Source organism: Rhinopithecus roxellana, chromosome 2, assembly GCF_007565055.1.
Source record: "Rhinopithecus roxellana isolate Shanxi Qingling chromosome 2, ASM756505v1, whole genome shotgun sequence".
In the NCBI taxonomy this organism is placed as follows: Eukaryota; Metazoa; Chordata; class Mammalia; order Primates; family Cercopithecidae; genus Rhinopithecus; species Rhinopithecus roxellana.
In genome coordinates, this window is record NC_044550.1 from 144,731,824 (window position 1) to 144,753,067 (window position 21,244).

At 44.7% G+C, this 21,244-nt stretch overlaps 1 protein-coding gene across 19 annotated transcripts in view; it reads left to right on the plus strand.

The window, feature by feature from the left end:
- Positions 1-623: 623 nt before the first annotated feature.
- LIMCH1 (LIM and calponin homology domains 1) overlaps positions 624-21,244 on the plus strand; it is a 352,171-nt gene continuing 331,550 nt past the window's right edge. For 4 of the 19 annotated variants that reach the window (XM_010384765.2, XM_010384779.2, XM_010384758.2 and 1 more), the window contains exon 1: positions 1,859-2,260. In XM_010384765.2, coding sequence (XP_010383067.2) covers positions 2,165-2,260 — 96 coding nt within the window. In that variant the 5' untranslated portion in view covers positions 1,859-2,164. Of the gene's footprint in view, positions 657-1,857; positions 2,261-21,244 lie in introns of those variants that run through there. The other 15 variants (XM_010384800.2, XM_030921879.1, XM_030921885.1 and 12 more) reach the window with 9 other exon arrangements.

Genomic DNA, 21,244 nt, shown 5'->3' on the forward strand with positions numbered 1-21,244 from the left:
TCTATACTCAGCAACGGCTTGTTTGTCAGGTCCAGCTTTGGTCTGTTTACATTCAGTCCCCTTGTTTGTGCCTTTCACAATGATTCTGCTGGATGACTATATCCACCTCATTTTAGATGAGGAAACTGAGGCACACACTGTAAGTGGCAGAGTCTGGACAGGACTCTGTCTAGTTTGGTGTGCAGTTAGGAGTAGACCTGGCGCCAGGCTGTCTGGGCTTGAATCCAACCCTCCCTGTCCACCAACTCTGTCCCCTGGTTTCCTCCTAGGAATGATAATAGTCCTATCTTACAGGGCTGGAATAAGGATTGAGTTAGTCAATTATTTGTAATGCACTTAGAACAGTGCCTGGCATAGCATAAGTGCCACATAAGTGTTTTCAAAGTAAATAAACTAAAGCCTGTCTGACTCCAAAGCTGGTAATGGTGGAATTTTAGGCCTGCTTTTTGTTCCATTCTCCTATTATGGCAGTAGAATTGGACAAAGATTAAACTCGGATTCTGGATGGGGAACAGAGATTTAGCGGCTGAGGCACCCAGGTGACCTCCGGCCACCGTCAGAAACCTCCTGTCAGCAGCCATTCTGAAGAGGGGAATCCATTAGCTTGAGGTCAGGCCAAGAATACTGAGCTCCTCTGGACCCAGCGCCGGGCTCAGGTAGGTCAGAGCTCCCTGGTGGCCTACCAGGGGATACCCAGGCAACAATCTAAAAGGTAGTGTGTGCCCCTCACCCGCAGGCGGGACCTGGCCTGCCTCTCCCAAGCTATCATTCCCGCCTGGTGCTCTCCTCGCCAGCTCCAGTCTTGCTGGCCTGCCGCTGGCTCATCCATCTGGACTTCTTCGTCTTCATGACATTTCCTTACAGACACCTTCCTTGATCATCACTTGGGCTCTAGTGCAAAACAGAAGGCGTGCTCAAGTGGGAGTGGCCGAGGAGAGTTTAAAGGAAGGGTTAGAAAGAAGTGAGCCGGGTCGGGAGACCATAATGGGATGGGGAAGCCTTTACCATACCTAGGCCTGGGAGGTTTAGTGGGACAAAAGGAGATGGGGAACCTTCTGGAAACCCCCTACCCACCTGCAGGAAGGGACGAGATAAATAAAGGCACGTCTCTCCTTAGCTCACTGACCATCTGCCTCCCTCCCATTAATGGAACCGGGACTCACAGGTCAGCCTCCCAGCCAAAAGCGGGGAAGGCTATCGGAAATTACCCCGCGCTTTTTCTTCCCAAGTCATTATCTTCTCCTCTTTTATCTTAACACCCGCCACAATTATCTTCTTTTGATTTACATGTTTATTGCCTGTCCCAGCCCTCAATTCCTTCTACAATGTAAATACCTCGAAGGCAAGGTAGGGTGTATGTGTTGTGTGTGTGTGTGTGTTTCCATCTCTGCGTCCCCAGCGCCTGGCCCAGTGCCTGACGCATAGTAGGTACACAGTGACTGTTGGTTGACTGCATCGACAGACTAGGACACAGATAGCTTCCCTGGAGAAGGAAAAGCTCATCGGGGTCGTTTTTCTTTTTCTTTTTACAAAAAATCAGGTGGCTGTGTACTTCCCGGCGCCGGGCCAGGGGCTGCCCCACCTTACCCCAACCTCTGCGGCCAGGAGGGACTGCAGGTGCTGCCCGGGGGCCCGCTCGTCCTCCCGCTCCGGTGCCGGTGCCGCAGCGCCGGCTCCCCCGGGTCCGGGTGCACCCCGTTGGGTGCGCGTCTCCCATACGAGGCCAGACCCGTCCGGCCCGCCCCTCGGCAGCCGGCCGGGCGCAGGGACGTGCGAGGCGGCCAGTGGAGTCCCTCTACCAGGCCGGGTGTGAGCGGGAGGTAGACACGCAGCGCTCACTCCGGGTTATTTTTAGTCGGTAGCTGTGTCCCCCCTCCCGGGGGCGGAGCGGCCCGCCAAGGTGGGGAGGAGAAGAAGCTCCTGGCGTCTCCGCGCTCGCTCCCGCGGGGCACTCGCGGCGCGTTGGAGCCCGGGCGGCTCTGGGAACAGCTGCCGCGGCGTCCTCTAGCAGCTCGCGGCTCTCCCGGGACCTGCGCCGGCCGGGGGCGGGGAGAGGCGGGGAGGGGAGGCCGGCGGGCGGGAAGGGGCGGGGAGCGCGCTCCTGCGGCGGCGGCGGCGGCGGCCGTCCTCATCCCGGCGCTCGAGCGGACGCGGGGCTGCGCAAATGGCTTGTCCCGCTCTCGGTCTGGAAGCTCTTCAGCCCCTGCAGCCCGAGCCGCCCCCCGAGCCCGCCTTCTCCGAGGCGCAGAAGTGGATCGAGGTAGGTGCGGGTGGCTGGCGGGCGGCCTTGCACTGGCGCCCTGGGCCACGGACCCGCGCACGCTCGGACCGCAGGTCCAGCCTCGCCTTCCCCCAACCCCCCACCCCCCCACTTTCTTTTGCCGGCCGCACCAGGTCACCCCCTGGGCCTCAGCGAGCTGCGAAACCCTAGCGCTTTGGCACTGGAATCCCGGGCCAGGGTGGGCGTGAAAGGGGACACTGCAGGACACTGCAGTCTAGCTGCGCGTGAGAGCAGGAAGGGATCCCCTGCGCCTCCATCCTTCCTGCCCGCCGGCCTCGCAAATCTCAGCTCGCGCCGCTTCCAGGCGCCGCCAAGGGAAGCGCAGTGCTAGCAAAGCGTTGCAAAGGCGCAGGAAGCGCGAGTCCTCAGAGACTTCACCGGTGCTCGCAATTCGGGGTATCTTGCTTCTGGTCCCACATTTCGCCCCTTGCCCTCCTACCCGTACCTTTCCGGAGTGGAGTTGGCGGTGTCTCCACGGAGGCGCATACCCACCGGAGCCTCTTGCTGTATTCCTGGCACCGGGTCAGGTGTGAGGCTGGCACAGTGCGCAGGGCCGGGGTAGCCTGCAAGACTCACCTGCGAGCACGCATCCGCATAGACGCTGCCCAGCCTTTGGCGACACCCGACCCTCTCCATCCCAGGGTCGGCAGGGTCGGTTCCAAAGTACGGGGTACCCGGTGTGGTTGGCATATTTCACTTCTTAAATGACTCGTTGGCAGGCCAGAGAAATCACTGGAGCTCTCGGCTCAGTCCAGGAAGCGCTCGCTGGGTGATCCTGATTCACGATGTCTATCAGTAGATGCAGCTTGGTAGCCCTGAGCTCCCGAAATGACCTGTCTGCGGGGTTCAGGACGCTTAAAGGGCATGAAGGGGAAAGGTGACCCCCCCTATGATTAGTGCAAGGAGCCTCTGCTTCGATGGGTGGCCTTTCTGGAGGCTTAGTGGAAGGTATGAATTTGGCCTTGTTTCCCTCAGTGACCAGCAGCCCTCTTTGCCTGGTAGTTCAGAGGAGGAAGTGTACCGCTAAATCATGACCCAGCAGTGTTGAAGCTTCCAGAATTCCGCCTGTCACTTAGTGACTCCCTAGTCCATTCAGCATCGTGGTTCTCAAGAAGCTGCTAGAGTAACAGAGCTCCAAGTACAGATTTAAACCTGCTGAGCTTCCTGCAGAAACCACCCTCACTTAATGCTGCTCTCCTGCTTCAGCCAGAGACCTGTACCCTACAGGGTTAACCTGCTTCCCGCAAGCAAGAGTGCTACTTCAGAGTTTAGAAACATCTATTTGAAAATAGGGCTCAAGAAACAAAACAATGAACGTGAGGTTGTCTTGCTGAAAGCCCCAGGCATGTCTCATAATTTCATAGCTCACCATCACCTGAGAAAAAGACCTTGGCTTTTTTATTTTTGATATGTGGCTGGAACGGTTTGGCGTGTGACAGGTGCCTCTCTCTGTTGCATATTCAGGCCCCCAGGATACACAGGAAGCATTTGTAGTTACTGGCTTGGTGCAGAGTTGGATAACTCTTTTTCAGGTTCTTGAACTTTAAAATTCTCAGGAGAGATTTCGAGTGTGGGTGGGGGTAAGGGGAGGATCTAGAAGGAGAACAGTCTTACTGTTCTTGAAGGCAAGTGATTTATTCTCAATTTCCTTAACTCTGAGTATCGTTGACATATTCTCTTTTTAAAAAATGTATTGTGTTATAAGTTACACACGTAAAGGTGCACACATCTGAAGTTTACACCTCCATGAATTTTGACATATGTATATTACTATAGCCCCCACGTAATCAAGATACAAAATGTCTCCTTTGGCCCAGATTACAGTTGCTTTTAAGAGGTAGTATATTTCAGGCTACTATGCAGTGCAGAGTATTAGCTTTAATATCACGTTTAAGAAAAGGAAGAAGGGATTCCTTAAGAAAGCAGAGCCTCATTAAGCCCTATAGACATTTTGGCATTGTTCTTGATGCTTTACCATTCATACCAATTTAAGAATGTTAAAACCGTAATGGGGCATGTGTGACTTTAGGACCAGGCATCCCAGGAGAGCTGCGTGTGCATTATTGAAGCGGCCTATCTCCTTTCAGTTGTTGGGTTCAGTTTCAGGGAAAGGAGAGCTTCCCCCTCCCAGGCTATATAAAAAGGTAATTGCTCCAGGGGAAAGATAGAGACCTCCCCCTTCCTTCCCAGAGGTTCTTCTTGAAATGTAAATGCCGTGTCTGCAAACCAGGGGAACCCAGGAGTTGTAACAGATGGTTTCTTGTGAACAAAGATTCCTCAGCTAATATAGCAATAATGTAGTACTTAGGGCCAGTGAATTCCCCGGGGGGGATTGTTATCTCGAGACAGTTGCAGCTCCTCTAGGGGCCCCATTGTCTCTGGCAACATCTTCATTGTTTTTACTTTTATTCAGTTGGTGATTAAATTTCCCATAGGTTTTTTTTTTTTTTTTTCTTTCTTCTTTTTGAGTAGTCAGGAATTTCACCCTTTCATAAAAATGTTCCCTTGGGTGGAGCAAGTTAATAAACAAACTTTGCTGCTTGTCTTGCCTCGGTTCTCAGTCTTCCTTGAGTCATGGATTGGCAAGAAAACATTCATTCTTAATAAAGGCTCAGGGAACCAGCTCCAGGACGTAACTTGTTAGTGAGGAATTTCTCGGCCTGCAGCCTTGGCTATTTGAGGACCATGTTACTGGGCAGGAAATGTGGCCTGGGAACGATTCCCCCACCTCAGCCCCCCTCCCCTCACTCCTTCCTTAGCTGGCAAAGGTGAAAGCTCTAATGGAGCTCTAGATGGTCAAAGACTATGTGGGGACAGCCCTGTAGCACTCCTAGTGACTTTTTATAGCTGTAGGAACAGGCTGCACATCTTACTGTGTGTTTGGGAAGACTCCTAGAGGAGACAGCAAACTTGAAGTAGTAACTCTGGCTACCAGCAGGCAGGGGAGTGACTAACTTCTTTCCATACTACTTTTCTAGAAGGCCTTAGTAACAACAAAATAACTAAGAGTTATTATTGAGAGCATCTGTAAAACAGGATACTAATAACAGCTCCTATTTCATAGGAGTGCTGTCAGGATTAAGTCAATTGATATATTTAAAATGCTCAAAACAGTGCCTAGTACATAGGAAGTGCTGTGTAAGTGTGGTTAGCAGTAGTATTACCATTATTATTACCACTGCTATTACTTTTACTACTACTATTACCATTATGCTCATTATTACTACTGTTGCTATTGCTATTGTTTTTTCTGTTGTTAATAATAACTAAGGTTGATTTTGAAAGAAATGATTCAGAACACCAAATTTCCAGGGTAAAAAATATGATTCAATTGCCTACTGATTTCATCCTGTTATCTCACTCTGTTAACTCTGGATACCTGGAGTAGAAGTTAACTAGATGCTACATGTCACTCTAATTTGCACTAAAAGTGACTTGGGGATCAGAGAAAAACCTTTAATATCTACTCATAAAATGATCTTGGTAGTCCATCAAAGCTTAGAAAATTATTCCTTAATATTATGCTGAATATGTAAGTTTAATGTGTAATCTTTGTTACCAAACTTCAAGCAGAATGTTCAATGCCTCTCTTGTAGATGATCTAATATTAAATCATTATACAAATAATGGGTCCAAATGTTCATCTAAATGCAGCAGAGTTTTATTCACTGAAGTTGTGTCAACTGCTAGGAATAAGAATAATTCTTCCATTGATTTGCTTTCCCTCTTCCTCCCTTCTTTTATTCTTTCCTTCTTTTTTTCTGGTGGTATTTATTGAGTTACAAGAGTTTATTGGTAGGTTAGATGACTCTGATTTTCCTGATTCCCCGCTTCTCTTGGCCTCACCACCCACAACAATATTTATCTGTTCTAATTTGTGGTTCTTCTTTTCAATGCCAAACACTTTCTGAAGAAACAGATGTCCTTCAACTTGGTTTCGGTTATGATTTGGAACAGGTTCCCAGGCCTTTAGGGAGGGACTGGAAATTTCAACCCAACTCAGCCTTATTTCTCAACTTGAGAAGTTCCTGGACTCCTTTACCTTCAATCAGAGTGTGCCCATGGGGCTTGGTGATGAACACAATCTTATTTGTGACCTAATCCATACTTCACAAGAGTGAGAACTAGTGCTGGAAGGGATCAGTTTCTCATTTTGGTTCATTCCCTGCTGCCCACATAGAATTGTTTTCTTATTCAGCTGGGACCTAATTCTGAAGATTAAAAACACTGAGGGTATCATAGCTCTCCAAGACTGAAAGATGCTTGTGTTGTTTGGCAGTAGGGAAAATTTATGAATAGCTTTTGAGATAATTTAGCATTTAATGGCCAGTAACATATGACATTTGTGATGTAATACCATAAGTTATACATGAAGTCATTCTAATTCTCCACCTCTGTAGGGACTAGACTCTTAACATCTTTTTCTCCCAACAGGTAGTTAACTTCGCAGATGGTCCTCCAGCTCTGCATAAATTGCCAAGGAAGAGGAAGAAAAACTTTTCTGGCTAGATCAAGGAAGGAGTAGTGGTCTGAATAGATATGTAAATGAGAGCAGGCGGCATCTTTCTCACAATGACATTTAAATAGTCTAGCTTGTTTGTATACAAGAGCAGCTATGACACAATGCTGTCACATGGTAGGAAAACAGTGAGGTCCCACAGATTTGGGGAAAGGGATGCGGAATGGGAGGTGGAGCTGGCACTTCTTGCCCCGGCATCTCCCTGGAAACCAGTTGCATCAGGCGAGCTCCAAAGGGCAGACTGAGCACTGGCTACCAAGAAAGGGAAGGCTGGGCATGCGTTCCCAGCCACTGGGTCTCTTGGCCTTCTGCTCTCCGCCGACGGATGACAATAGAGCCATGATGTAGACAGTTGGCCTTGATTCTGTGGGTGGCAGTCAGTGCTAGGTGGGACTAGGAAGCTCTAGGAGTACTAGAAATTGGCCTGGCAGCTTCTCTTTTTGCTTTAGACCATTCTGAAGCTTAAAAGCATCATAGTTGGGGGATAACATGATGATAAAAATTATGTCAATGATGCTGATGTTGCTGATGATAAAAGGTACTATTTATTGAGTGCTTATTATGTGCCTGCTAAAGTCTATGTACAGTTGGCCCCCCAAGTGGTGCAAAATACATTTTGTATTTTGGCCTTGATTTTCGTGGTTTAGGACAGAATCAGTTAACGCTGGTTGATTTTTGACCAAACTGTTCTCACTGGAATTAGATTTTCCTTTTAAGCCCAGTTCACTGTTCTGAGATTTTTAAAAAGGTACAATACAATTTTGTAATAGAACACCTCATATGTTCCTTAGGATGTGTGTGTGTTTACGTTTGAGGCAGAAGAAAGGTATCAGATATGATCTTTTTTGAAGGAAGGGTAGGGTGGAAAAAAGGATGACTTCAGTGCTATTAAATGACGAAAGGAAGGGATAATAGAACTTTGGTTTTAAGTGATTGAGAAATATAAAAATAGCCTAAACTAGAGGGCTAAAGATAATATAGGGGAAAAATAGTTCTTAAAAAAATGGTAGAATATTTGAAAGACTTCTGCCTGGACATGAGATGTTACATTTCAAGGAGGAATGATGCAATGGAATTCAGTTCTACTGTGATAAAATTCCATGTTTGCAATATTGAAAACAACACTTCCAAAGAGACGCCCTCATACATCTAACCCTGATGGGATGTGTATTAGTTTGTTTACACACTGCTATAAAGATACGACCTGAGACTGGGTAATTTATAAAGAAAGGAGGTTTAATTGACTTACAGTTCCACGTGGCTGGGGAGGCCTCAAGAAACTTATGATTGTCATGGAAAACAAGACAGGTCTTATATGGTGGCAGGAGAGAGACAGCAAGTGAAGATGGAACTGCCAAATGCTTTTAAAACCATTAACTTTCATGAGAACTCACTCACCATCATGAGAACAGCATGGGGGAAACCTCCCCCATGATCCAATTGCCTCCCCCCTAACATGGGGGGATTACAACTTGAGATGAGATTTGGGTGGGGACACAGAGCCAAACCTTATCAGGATGGCTAGTGTATCTCAGGGAATTACCTTTGGCATCAGGAAAAGGACAGATGATATAGTCATATAAGATGCACCTAAGAAATAACTTGGCTGACACCTTTCCCACAGTCAGCAAAACTGTGCTCTATGCTGAGACCTTAAGAATAAAATATTGGTTAGGGTGGGAAAGCACCATGTTTCCACTGCCCTGCATTTTGCCTGTGACAGTTACTCTTGTGTGGCTATTGGAGGCTGCAGCTTGGCCTCCTGGTCAGTGTAAGTTAGTGACTGCCTCACCCATTCATCCCTAGATAGCCCATTAGGAGGCCATGGAGGAATACACCTGCACTTGCTTTTAAAATCAAGGTCGGCTGGGTGCGGTGGCTCCCGTTGAGGTTGAGGTGGGCAGATCACCAGGTCAGGAGATCAAGACCATTCTGGCTAACACAGTGAAACCCTGTCTCTACTAAAAAAAAAAAAAAAAAAGAAAGAAAAATCAGCTGGGCTTGGTGATGGGCACCTGTAGTCCCAGCTACTAGGGAGGCTGAGGCAGGAGAATGGCGTGAACCTGGGAGGCCGAGCTTGTAGTGAGCCGAGATTACGCCACTGCACTCCAGCCTGGGCGACAGTGCAAGACTCCATCTCAAAAAAAAAAAAAAAAAAAAAAAAAAAATCAAGGTCAAGAACAGAAGGACTTGTGGCTTTTTCATTTCCATGACCAAACAATGTTAAAAAAAATTCCTCAGCCTTATTTTTTTTACCAAGTGTGTTCACCAAATGGGTCTGCAACAAGTGAGGAACTGAAGTTATATTTATTGCGATCAGTACATCACTATCGTTTTCTCCCCTGAGAAGTGTTTAAAAAATATTTTGAACAATTATTTTATTTTAATTGAATATCTTATTCCAATTGAAATTGAATGAAAGCTACAATAAGCTCAGTCAAATTGTTAAAATATGAAAATAATTATTTGGGAGGCTTGGCTATCACTCATTTGTAAGTTTGCTTCAGTATAAACAGCGGCAAAAATAAGCATTAATATTTTAATGTGTGAAAGTGTGGTTTCAAAAATTATTTCCTGAAAAGTGTTTACTGAGCTCCAACAATGTGCAGCATAGTGCTAGGCATAGTGTTAGTTAATGAACAAAATAAACATAGTTCCTGCCCTCATGAAATATACAATGTGGTGGGGAGCGGGGGAGGGACAGAGAGATTAAACAATACATATATAATTACAATTTGAAATACATACGATGAAGACAAAGAATGGGGCAGGGGGACTTAAGAGAAAAGTACTCTTTAAAAAGACAAGGATTCTTAGTGAAAGTAAGATTGAAGCTAAGACCACTGAAGAATCCTAAGCAGGAGAATTTGATTGATGATGATTTATTGAGAAAAGGGCTTGCGTTGGATGCAAAGCATACTTTTATTATTATTGTGTTTTGAAACAAGGTAGGGTAGAAGCACTCTAAAATTTCTCTAGGTCTGTTAAAGGTAGATGTGTGTTGGTGGTGGGGCAGGGGGTGAAGGTACCTGCCTCGGAAGTTCTTGAATATTCCTTGCAGGCCACTCAGAGTTTGCATGATGATTCACTGTCCATTTTACATCTGAGGCACAGATAAGAACTCTTCTAAGAAAAATGCAGAGAGGACTTTGGGATTTGTGTTTGAGCCTAGACTCTGGATTAAAATTCTTGGACAAAACAGAGGCTGTAGAAGCTGTACTCCACTCTTAGTAGGAAGGGGCTGTGGGAAATCTGCTTGCTTTTCAGGGAGGGAAGATAGCCATTTTGTGTGAGACTTTGGGTGGTGACCCACAGATGTTTTCTCATTTGGGAACTTTCCCCAGATTCTTCCAAACGAGGGGGCTTTATAAACTAATAAAGCCAGGTGCCCTTTGGGAGCCTCATAAATTGTAAATCCTGGAGGTCTCTGACTGAGATTCCTTTCAACACTTGAACCCACCATTCTTAGACCCCCTCCCCCATCTTCCTGGATAACATGGCTGCTGGAGAGTCATGATCATATCACCTTTCCAGGAAGCTGGATGCAGGCAAGGCAAGTGAAGAGTGCATCCTTCCCATGTAAGGTGCCTTCTGGGAAATCCTTTCTGACATACCAGCTACTATTTTATTGCCCAGAACTTGAGGAACATGGCCATTTCTGGGTGTAGGAGAGACTCTGGAGAAGGGTCTTTTACCCCAGGCAGGAGTAATGCTCAGATAATATTCTTGAGTTCTGTTTCCTCAGGAAAAAGGGGAGAATGGCTATTGGGGTAGCCACACCCTGGAATGCCCCTTCTCCACTTCTCCAGGGACAAATCCTTTCAAGACAGAGCTTAAACATGACTGCCTCTGCAGCACAGTCCCTGATTCCTCTAAGCTCATTAATCCTTCCCTTCTCTGTGCACACCTGAGCCTCAGTTTTTGCCTTTTTTAGAAAAGTTGCCGTATTTTACTATCACAAATGTGTGTGTGTGTGTACGTGCATGTGTGTGTGTGTGTGTAGGGGGGGATTTGCCTCCTTTGGTAAACTCCAGAACCCTGTGGCCAAGACTGGGTCTTAGTCATCACCCCGCTCCCTCCTTGTTTTAGCCAGGCTGTTCCTCACTAGGGCCCCACGGCCACATTTCCCCACTGCCTGAGCGCTTTCTCTTTTTTTTTTTTTTTGAGATGGAGTCTCGGTTTGTTGCCCAGGCTGGAGTGCAGTGGCCGGATCTCAGCTCACTGCAAGCTCTGCCTCCCAGGTTTATGCCATTCTCCTGCCTCAGCCTCCCGAGTAGCTGGGACTACAGGCGCCCGCCACCTCGCCCAGCTAGTTTTTTGTATTTTTTAGTAGAGACGGGGTTTCACCACGTTAGCCAGGATGGTCTCGATCTCCTGACCTCGTGATCTGCCCGTCTCGGCCTCCCAAAGTGCTGGGATTACAGGCTTGAGCCACCGCGCCCGGCCGCCAGAGTGCTTTCTCAGTGAGTCTGTGCCCAGCTACAGTTGCCTGATTGGCACTTGGACTTGGCTGTGGCAGAGAAAATAGACTCTCTTGCTGCCCTGACAGGAAGCAAAGTGTGTGTATGTGTGTGTGTGTGTGTGTGTGTGTGTGTTTGAGCGATTAAAAAAAGCAGTTTACCCAATAGTTGCCTGGAGACAGTCAGCAATTGGACACTCAGAGGGTAATTTCTCTGTTGGTCCTTGGGTGAAGATATTCTTTAGGGTGCTAACCCTCCCTTCAAGTTGGACTGGCTCCTTGGACTTGGAGTTCCTGGCTGCAAGGCTGGAGAACAGACATCTCTTTTCTTTAAGTAAACATGCCCCCAGCATTTGCCTCTGGGACTCTCGCCTTCTCTTTCTTTCCCTAAGTCAAAGCAAACCTCTCTTTCACCTGTTATAGAAGTCTAGCTAATTCCCACTTCTTAGGATTAGGGAAAGATAGAGCACTTCCAGTGATAGTGAATCTAAAAAGAAATGGAAGAATTTTTATTATAGTGGTCACCTGTATGAGTTCTTATTAGGCAGGTATTTTTAAAGGAAAATAACCCAAAATGACTGATTAGTAGCTGGTATCAGTAAACAACCACGGCTCTGACTGTTAATTGTCATGACCCAGTGGGAGCACTGAGAAATAGCATCCCCTCCTCCTTTACATGGAAAAAGAAAAAAGTTGCCTATGGAGCTGAATGTTGTCATCAGCCAACAGATGAGGTTGCCACCTGTTCCCTAAGGGACCATGCAAGATGTCATAAATAGGAGGGGCCAGTGACCAGTAGAAGCCTGATTCTTTATGCTGTTAGAGTTGACAGAGTGTGATAATAGTGATAAAAATGGCTAGTTCAGTGCCAAATAAAAATAACAGCAAACACACTTCTGGAACACTTATCATGTACAAGTGGTAGTCTAGGTGCTTGCTTGAGTTCATGAGGTGGTATATTATGTATAGAACAAACACCCAGCACAAAATGGGAGCACGGAAATGGTAACTGATATGCTGGGAGCCACACAGATCATCAGTGGCAGAGCTGGGATTTGAACCCAGGCAAGCTGGTTCCAGAGCTTGGACTGGTGACGGCCGTGTCCCGCTGCCTTATCCTTAACAACTGCTCAGTATATATTTACTCATTGGAAAAAGTACCTTTGCGGACCTGTTAGAAGTAAAAGCGGTTTGGGTCCCAAAACGTATTTGGGACCCGTTAGAAGTAAAAGCGAAACTTCTAAAAAGATCATGATCCCAAGTAACTACCTAACCAAGCAGGTGACCTGCCTCTCTCCGTCTCTCTCTCCATTCCCTTAATGGTTCAAGATGCTGTTTACTGAGCATCTTCTATATACATAGTACCTTTAGTTGCGAGGAAACAATTTCCTCCGTATGGCTCCCAAGCACACTCTCTGAAACTGGAGCCCTTTCAATGTTTTTTAAAAGATAAATGTCAGGAGGGTGGTTAGGATTATGATGAAAAATCATTACAGGAGCCCAATGAACCATCGTCAGTGGGTGGAACCATTTTTATTCCCTTTCACTTCACATCCCCTCCCCCAACCTTTTTCTCCTTGACTGGGACCTGATGTCCCCACTGGATTCAAATAGTCCTCGATGCTGAGATCCAGACTGGAATGATTATAAACAAGGGGAAGGAAAATGTGGATTTAGGGCGTCTCCCTGCCAGGCACTGTTAGGTTCTTTGCATATGGTATTCTGTTTAGTCTTTGTGTAACACAGGTATCTGCTGCCCCCTGTCCCAGTTTGAGGTTCTTTACTGTGCCTGTTTCAATAAATTTCACTCATGTTAAGACTGGCAGGCCTGATCCCACGTAGCTCCTGAGTCACCACATGGTACCCACATGATAGTCCTTCTTTTGGCCTCATCTGGCACCTCCCAACAGCAGCTCCACTCTTAGACCTCTCGCGTGGCACAGGTTTTGGTGTTCTGAACAAATACAGTTGACTATTTTATAATGTGGGTTTCTGTAATGAGGATTATTACATATACAGTTGACTATTTTATAATGTGGGTTTCTGTAATGAGGATTATTACATATGCGATTGGGAAATAGGAGAAGCATGCTTGGAAAGGTGCAAGTTGTGATGGTTCGTGTGAGATTTTTATTAGCACTTGCATATTTTGTACCACCAAATAGCAGTAGTTGAAAACAAAATAGGATAGTAGAAGTGAACACAACCAGCCAGGAGATGAACACCCCTCTTCTTGCTCTAGACTCCATTTAGCTTTGTGTTGATTGAAAGGTCTGGTTTTCCCAGATCTTTCTGCATTTTCCTCTTGTCTCCATAACACAGCAGCCTTGGTCTTTCCTCATACCCTTCCACCATGCACTCTGGCCCCTGCCTTTTTGTGAAATCCTCCATTTGTTCTGTAATAGGAAATAGAAAACATCTTTTTCTCTGTGCTGGTAATTTTTAGTGTTCTTGTTTTTGTTAGGGCTGTGGTTGCAAAGTTGAATGGGGTTTGGGCCTTTTACATGAACTCTGTATTTTCCATAAGCCCTGTTATTTTTAGTGTGTGATTTTGTAGGATACAAGGTTTTTGGCTGTCTGTCTTAGTTTGGGACATTATTCATACATTTACAGGAATATGGATACTGTTTTATGGTGGAAATACTTAGATATTAATATTTTGTGCAGACAGTATCTCTCACACACTCACCCACACAGATGCATAAAACAATACCTTAAAGATTCCCAGTGCTGGAGCCTGGGATCTTGGGTCATATGGAAAACTTTTTCTTTAGGAATTTAACATTTCCTTTCTGCTGTCAGAAGACCTTGGACAACATTTCCAGGAGAAGCTTCTCTTGCCTTTGGAGGAGGTAGTTGAATATTGTCCGTGTGTGTGTTTTTCTGATCCATTTTTCTTTGGCATTTTGTGCCTGGGTACTACATAAAGCAGCACTCTTTTCACCCGGGGAACCTACAGGAGTTACTTATTGTGAGTGAGAAACTCAAGTGAGTTGGAAATGAGGAAACTGAGACTTGAGGATTGGCGATTTGTCTGAGGGTCAGTGACTTCTTGGCTGTGATTACTCCTGTTCTCTGGAGCCCTTTCTACACCACTATATGAGTATCGGCAATTTGTCTCAGTTTGGGACATGATTCATTCATTCATCATATAGTTATTGAGCATGTCCTAGGGACTCAGTAGTAGGAGAGACAAATGTGGGATTTCCATTCCATCTGGAAGGATGTATGCTGAGCACAGAATCACGCGTGTGATGCACGTTCGGAAAGGGAAGAGCAAGTTGGTCTGGAACACGAAGAGGACTGGGATCTCCTTTGGTCTAAGGGGCAACAGGACAGCCTCTCTGAGGAAGTGCTATGTAAGCCGAGACCCCAAGGATGAGCAGGGGTTGGCCAGCAAAAATGAGCAAGAAATCACGTTTTTGGCTGACACTTAAGGCTGTGTGGAGACTCTAATGGAAGAGCTGAAGGAGACCAGTGAGGGAGGAGCTTTGGGAGTCGGTACAAGGGAGGTGCAGGATGAAGCTGGAGTGTCCTGCAGGAAAGCTGCATGGTCCTGGCGCCGAAGATAGGAATCCTCTGTGCTGCTTGGCCCAGCCTGGGCCATGGCTGGCCTTGTCTGGGAGGACAGCAGTTGGATTTTCTCCAAACTCTCTCAAATTACTATAATTTCTGACAAAAGAATACAAACATTGCTAACATTTATGAGAGCTTATGGCCTGGCAAACTCTGTCCTAAGCACCTAACTTTTCAACCATCCTATGAGCTAGCTATAAATTCTATATTACTCCCATCAAATGTAGAAATGAGTGAATGGCTAAGGGTTATACAGTCATTAGGTGGTAGAGCTGATCTTCAAACTCATGCAGTCTGGCTGCTTTACCTGTACTCCTAACCACCATGCTATGGGGTATGATATGGTTTGGATTTATGTCCCTGCTCAAATCCATGTTGAATTGTAATCCCCAATGTTGGAGGAGGCGCCTGGGTGGGAGGTGACTGGATCATGGGGGCAAATTTCCCCCTTGCTGTTCTTGTGATAGTGAGGGCGCTCTCATGAGATCTGGTTGTTTAAAAGCATGTAGCACCTCCCCCTGCTCTCTCTTCCTCCTGCTCCTACCATGCAGGACGTGCCTGCTTCCCCTTCTGCCATGATTGTAAGTTTCCTGTGTCTCCCCTGCCATGCTTCCTGTAGAGCCTGCAGGACTGTAAGCCAATTAAACATTTTTTTGTTATAGATTACCCAGCCTCATGTGGTTTTATATAGCAATGTGAGAATGGACTAATACAGGGTGCAAATTCTGGCTGTTGACCAAGGGTGTCCGTGGAGGATATTGATGAGGGGGAGCAGCAGTAAAGAGCTGGGGGCAGGAGGGTAGAGGTAGGGGATGCCTAAGGATGCTGGAGGCCAGTGTTGGCTTTAGACATGTTTTCTATATTTTAAAAGAAACTCCAAAAATAAGTCCTCTCACCTTGACAGTTGTTGCCACCTGGGAAGGACAGTGATTGTATACAAAGAGGGCTCCAGGCGTCTCCCAAACCTCACATTCTAATGCGTAGGGACTCTGGTTCCCAAGCAGCCTGATGAACCCTGGTATTGCTCTGACATGATAGGCCACTCATTTTTAACTTCCATCAAGAGTTGTAAGTAGTATAATATATTTTAAAATATATTTCTTATTTGATTTTAAACTCTGTGTGTTTAGTAATTTTTTCATTCAATTTTTGTTTTGTTTTAGTTAGCATTCTTATGGTTGCAAGCAACAGAAATCCAACCAATTGGATTGGATTTCTGTTGGCTCTAAAAAATAGACAGTTGATTGCTCATTGACGGTCTGGAGGTAGATCCCTACTTCAGACAAAGGCTGATTCAGCAACTCAATGATATCAGTAAGGACCTGGATTTTCTCTGTCTTTCCACCGTGCTGTGCACTGTGTGGCTTTATGCTCTGGCTTTACATGGGGCCTCCACACCTGCCCTACCCCACTTCAGAAGGTCCAGGCTTTTCCACTGAGGGCCGGCTGGGAAAGAGTGACTCCATTCCTCAATTTCTCTTTACACCCTGGGCAGAGAAAGAGAAAGAGAACACATTCCTCATTCATGATCACCAGGGGAACAGATGAGTTGATTAGCCTAAGCCAATCAGACTTCACCTGGTCCATCCCTATCAAAGATGCTGGCTGCTACCCAACAGAGAAGCAGTGAATTCCGTAGAGGAAAATCTGGGTGCTTTTAGTAGAAGAATGGGTAAAGTGGATGTCGAAGAGGCTACCACCAATTGTTACTAACATTTTATTTAAAATGTGGTAATATACACAAACACACACAGATGATAAGGGAAGGAAGGAAATAATTAAAATGAATTATTCAGAACAGTGACTACTTCTTGGAGGTGAGTATAAGATTATAAACTGGGAGTGGTTAAAAAGAGGCATTAATAAATTGTTTTATTCATATTTTTACAAGACTAGAACAGTGCTATTTTTAGAGATATCGCTGAATGTCAAGTGCCAAACCCACACCTAATTGGTTCTGTTAGGTGTAAAAATGCAATTGAACAAACTGCATTGATTTTTGAACTGTTGATTAAAAAATAAAAATGTTCATCCTGGGTACTTCAACTCTCCTTTCTTCTCAATATATATGAACCTTTACACTGAATTATTGTAGCTTTAAAAAAATGTTAGAAATGACAGTATCCAATACCACTATCTGATTTGTTTTTTCCCATTTAATTTCATATTTCTCAGGTAAAGATATATATTTTTTGGAGCCTGAAGCCTAGAAATAGCAAAACCATGCAGTTGCTGTTCACCGGACACTCTGGGTCCGGGGGTGTGCAGCTCTGTGCCTGAGCAGTCCCCAGGCATGTGGGGCCTTTCTAAAAGTGGATACAGCGGCTGTTGCCCACTGATCCTCCGTGCTGAGTGACCCAGATTGGCACAGCGCAGCTGAGTCCTACCCAGGGCGAGTACGGGAAAGAGGAATAAAAATAAAAACTGGTTGGATGGCTTAGGTGGAGTCAGGATACTTGAAAGCTCACAGGTTACTTTGCTAATTCTTGGGCAGATTTTTCCTTTTTTCTTTTTTGAGGGGATAGTGATGATTCCAGTAATAGTTTCCCAGGTTCTTGGATTTGGCAAAATAGTTTCATACAGAACAGCAAAATGAAGTGAGGGGTGCTTTTTCTATATGTAGAAAATGTGTTTTTTTTTTGAGATGAGAACGTTTTGCCCTTGACATGAGTTTCTTATTTGCCCTATTCAACATTCAAGTCTTTAATAAACTTTTCCCCAAAGGTATCTCTTTTATGGAGTTACTTTCTGAATGAAGACATTTCTGTCTTTTTTTGTTAATAGAATGAAGTGTACTTGCCATTATAGTTTCTATATAATTTTCTATGTTATCTAAGAAAAATGAGTAACAGTGTTTAGGCATGGTGTCAAGGTATCCACCCAGAATAGTCGTTCAATCTCTGCCACTGTTTGGCATTTTGACATTTGTGTTTTTTAAGTGTAGATTTGCTAATTTTTGAAGCTTTGGTCCTTACTATTAGAAATTTTGAGGTTTTAGTTTTGGTGTTTGAACAAGAGATTTTTTTTAAATGCAAAAGCAGATTTTATGTAATGTTTTCCTCAGTTATGGATAGCTTTGATAAACTACATTACATTTTTTCCCTCCTGAATGCTTTGTGGCTTTTAATGCAATCATCTCTCTGTGATCTGTAGACCAATAATTAAATCTCCAAATGGCCTTTGCGTTGCAATAGCAATCGAAAAGAATATTAAATATTTATACTAAAAATATATGGGACATGTGGATATAACTTCCTTTAAAGATAAAATGTCCTTAAAATACCCTAGTGGTAGGAATATCCTAGTTAAGACACTTTTCTGGGAAAAAGAATTTTCTGCAGTGTTTACCTCACGACACTAATTTGGAATAAGAGTTCTTCTAAGAAATTTCTTATATTTTCATTCATTAAGTTATTTATTTACAAAATCTATTAAGAGACTGCTAATAGCTATGGGTTTCCTTTTGGGGTGATGGAAATGTTCTGGAATAAGATAGTGGTGATGGTTGCCCATATGTAGTACTTAGTGAAAAACTAAAAAATGTTTAATTATAAAAGGGTGAATTTGATGGTATCTGAGTTATATCTTAACAGGAAATCTGCTAAGAGTTCTTAATGTTTTAAGCATGATTTTGAGCTCCCAAGATACGTAAACAAGCACACGAAATTAAGACTTCCAGATGTATGTACAATAATGCAGCATAACAAACCACCCCCAAACCCAGTGGCAGATAGCAATGGTATATTTTATTTTTCTTGCTCATGGGTTGAAGGGTCAGCTTGAGTAGCTCTGCTTCAAGCTGTGGGTTGGCTGTACTTGGCTCAAGGCTGTGGGTTACGTTCAAGTCTGTTTCATGTGTCTCCTTTCTTCTTGGACCAGAGGCTACCTGGGAGATGCTCTCTTTATGGCAAATGAATGACAGGTGCACCAGAACCCAGCCAAAACCATGCAACAAATGGATTTAAAGTCTCCACTTGCATCACATCTACTCACATTCCACTGCAAAAGCAAGTGATGTGGCCAAGTCCACAGTCAGTGGGGCGGGGAAAGGCGTTCTGCTCACAGTGGGAGGGGAGGGAGTGGATATTTTTCCAGTAATACTCTCATCTACCACAAAGTCTGTTCAGGGTTCCTTGGTGCTGCAAAGGAAGATGTGAACATTCTCCCTGGGTACTGGAATGTTTGAGAGATGGGCATTGGGTTCCTTGGTGTCTTGGTCTGTTTTCTGTTGCTATAACTAAATACCACAGGCTGGGTAATGTACAAAGAAAATAAATTTATTTCTTACAATTCTGGAGACTGGGAAGTCCAAGGTCAAGGGGCTGCATATAGTGAGGGGCGTTCTTGCTAGTGGAGACTGCAGAATCCCGAGGTGGTGTGGGGCATCACGTGGCAAGAAGGGCTCACTAGAGACGGCCAAACTGGTTTTGGTAAGAGACCCACTCTTGTGATAACTAACCCACTCCCTTGGTAACCCATTAATCCATTAATTCATGAATGAATTAATCCAGTCATGAGGGCCAAATGCTCATGACCAAATCACCTCCCAAAGGTTCTATTTTTCAATACTGCTGCACTGGGGACCAAGTTTTCAACACATGAATTCTGGGGTACACACTTAAGTCATGGCACTTGGGTTGAGTCTTGAAAAATTAGCAAGCATTGTCAGTTGCATGGGACAGTAAGGGTGAGGAGAAGTGACAGCAACGGCTAGACCTTGAAGGCAGCATGAGCAGAGGCATGGAGGTGTGTGGTAGCAGAGTGCACTTGGGAAGCAGCAGAGCTGGGACATAGCATGTGGAGAGTGCTGCTGGAAGAAGACACACTGGGTCACATCAGCAGAGGCCTTGTGTGCCATGCCTGAGGGTTTGGTGCTGGAACTAAATGGGCTGGGCTCAGAGTCAGCCTGAATCGCAAACTTGACTCTGCCATTTACTAATGCTGTGACTGTGGGGGAAGTTATTTGGCCTCTCTGTGCTTTACCTCTTAAATCTGTGAAATGGTGAGGGTATTTTTAGCTACCTTGTGAATTGTGATTAGGATTAAATAAATTAATATACTCAGTGCTTGATATAAAGTCAAGTGCTCAATAAGTTTTAGCTGCTGTTAGTATTTTTTAATGGAGTTTAGATTTTATCTGTAAGCAGTGGGGTATGACTTAAAAGTAAGAAAGGGATGTGATTATATTTTGGCGAGATGACGTTGGTGGTAGTGTAGGAGATGATTACGATGGCCAGCATGGAAGCAGGGAGGCTATAGGGTTGTTGCAATAATAGAGGTAAGAGATGATGATGGCAACGTCAGTGGGAGTGAATGTGAGAGATGATAAAGGCGTAGAAATGATGAGATTTAGTGACTGAGTGGATGTATGAGGTGAGAGAAACAGAGAAATCCCGGGAAAGGAGGAACAAAAGATTGTAGTAGGATTTGTTTTGTTCTGTATTTAAGGATGGGAGAGACTTGGACATATTAGAAGGCCTTGACGAAGGGGTAGAGAGGGAGCCATTGATTATATAACAATGAGAAGGAATGATGGATAAAACAAGTTTCTGAGACATTCAGAGAGGGAGTTGAGAGTAGATGTACATAGTAGAAGGGACACTTTAGATACTTGTCAAGAAAACTGTTAAAAGTTTTTTGATGCTGATTTAGTTATTGGTGCATAATAAATTATCCCAAAACACAGTAGCTTAAACCAACAAATATTTATTATTTTATAGTTTCTATGAGTCAGAAATTTGGGAATGAGTAGTTAGCTGGTTCTGGCTCAGGTTTTTCTTGAGGTCACAAACAAGATATTGGCTAGGGCAGGTGTCGTCTGAAGTCTTGACTGAAGCTGGAAGATGTGCTTCTCAGATGGCTTCCTCATGTGCCTGTATGCAGGAGGCCTCAGTACTTTGCTGGCTCTTGGCAGGAGGTATTAGTTCCTGTCATTTAGGCCTCCCTGTAAGGCTGCTTGTGTGTCCTTATAACATGGCAGCTGATTTCCCCTAGAGTGAATGATTCAGGAGAGTGAAAAGGAGGGATTGGTAGGACCTGGCTTCAGACTTCACATGTCACCATATCTACCAACTTATCTGCCACTGTATCGGCCACCATAGCTTCCTAAGAAGTTAGTCACTAAGTACAGCCCACACCCAAGAGGAGAGGAATTAGGCTCCACCTTTTGAAAGGAGGAGTATCAAAGAATTTGTGGACATATTTTAAAACCATCATAAGTGACTACGCAGTCAATATGTAATTTTAATTGTAACTGGTCATTTATCATGTTTCATATATAAGGGATTCAATATTAGATATTCTGATACTAAGTCATTTGTCTAGTCCAGTCTATTTAGATAAATGGTGAGGGTAAGATAGTCTATCTAGATATATTGTCCAAAATAGGTCTAGTATTTTATTTATTTAT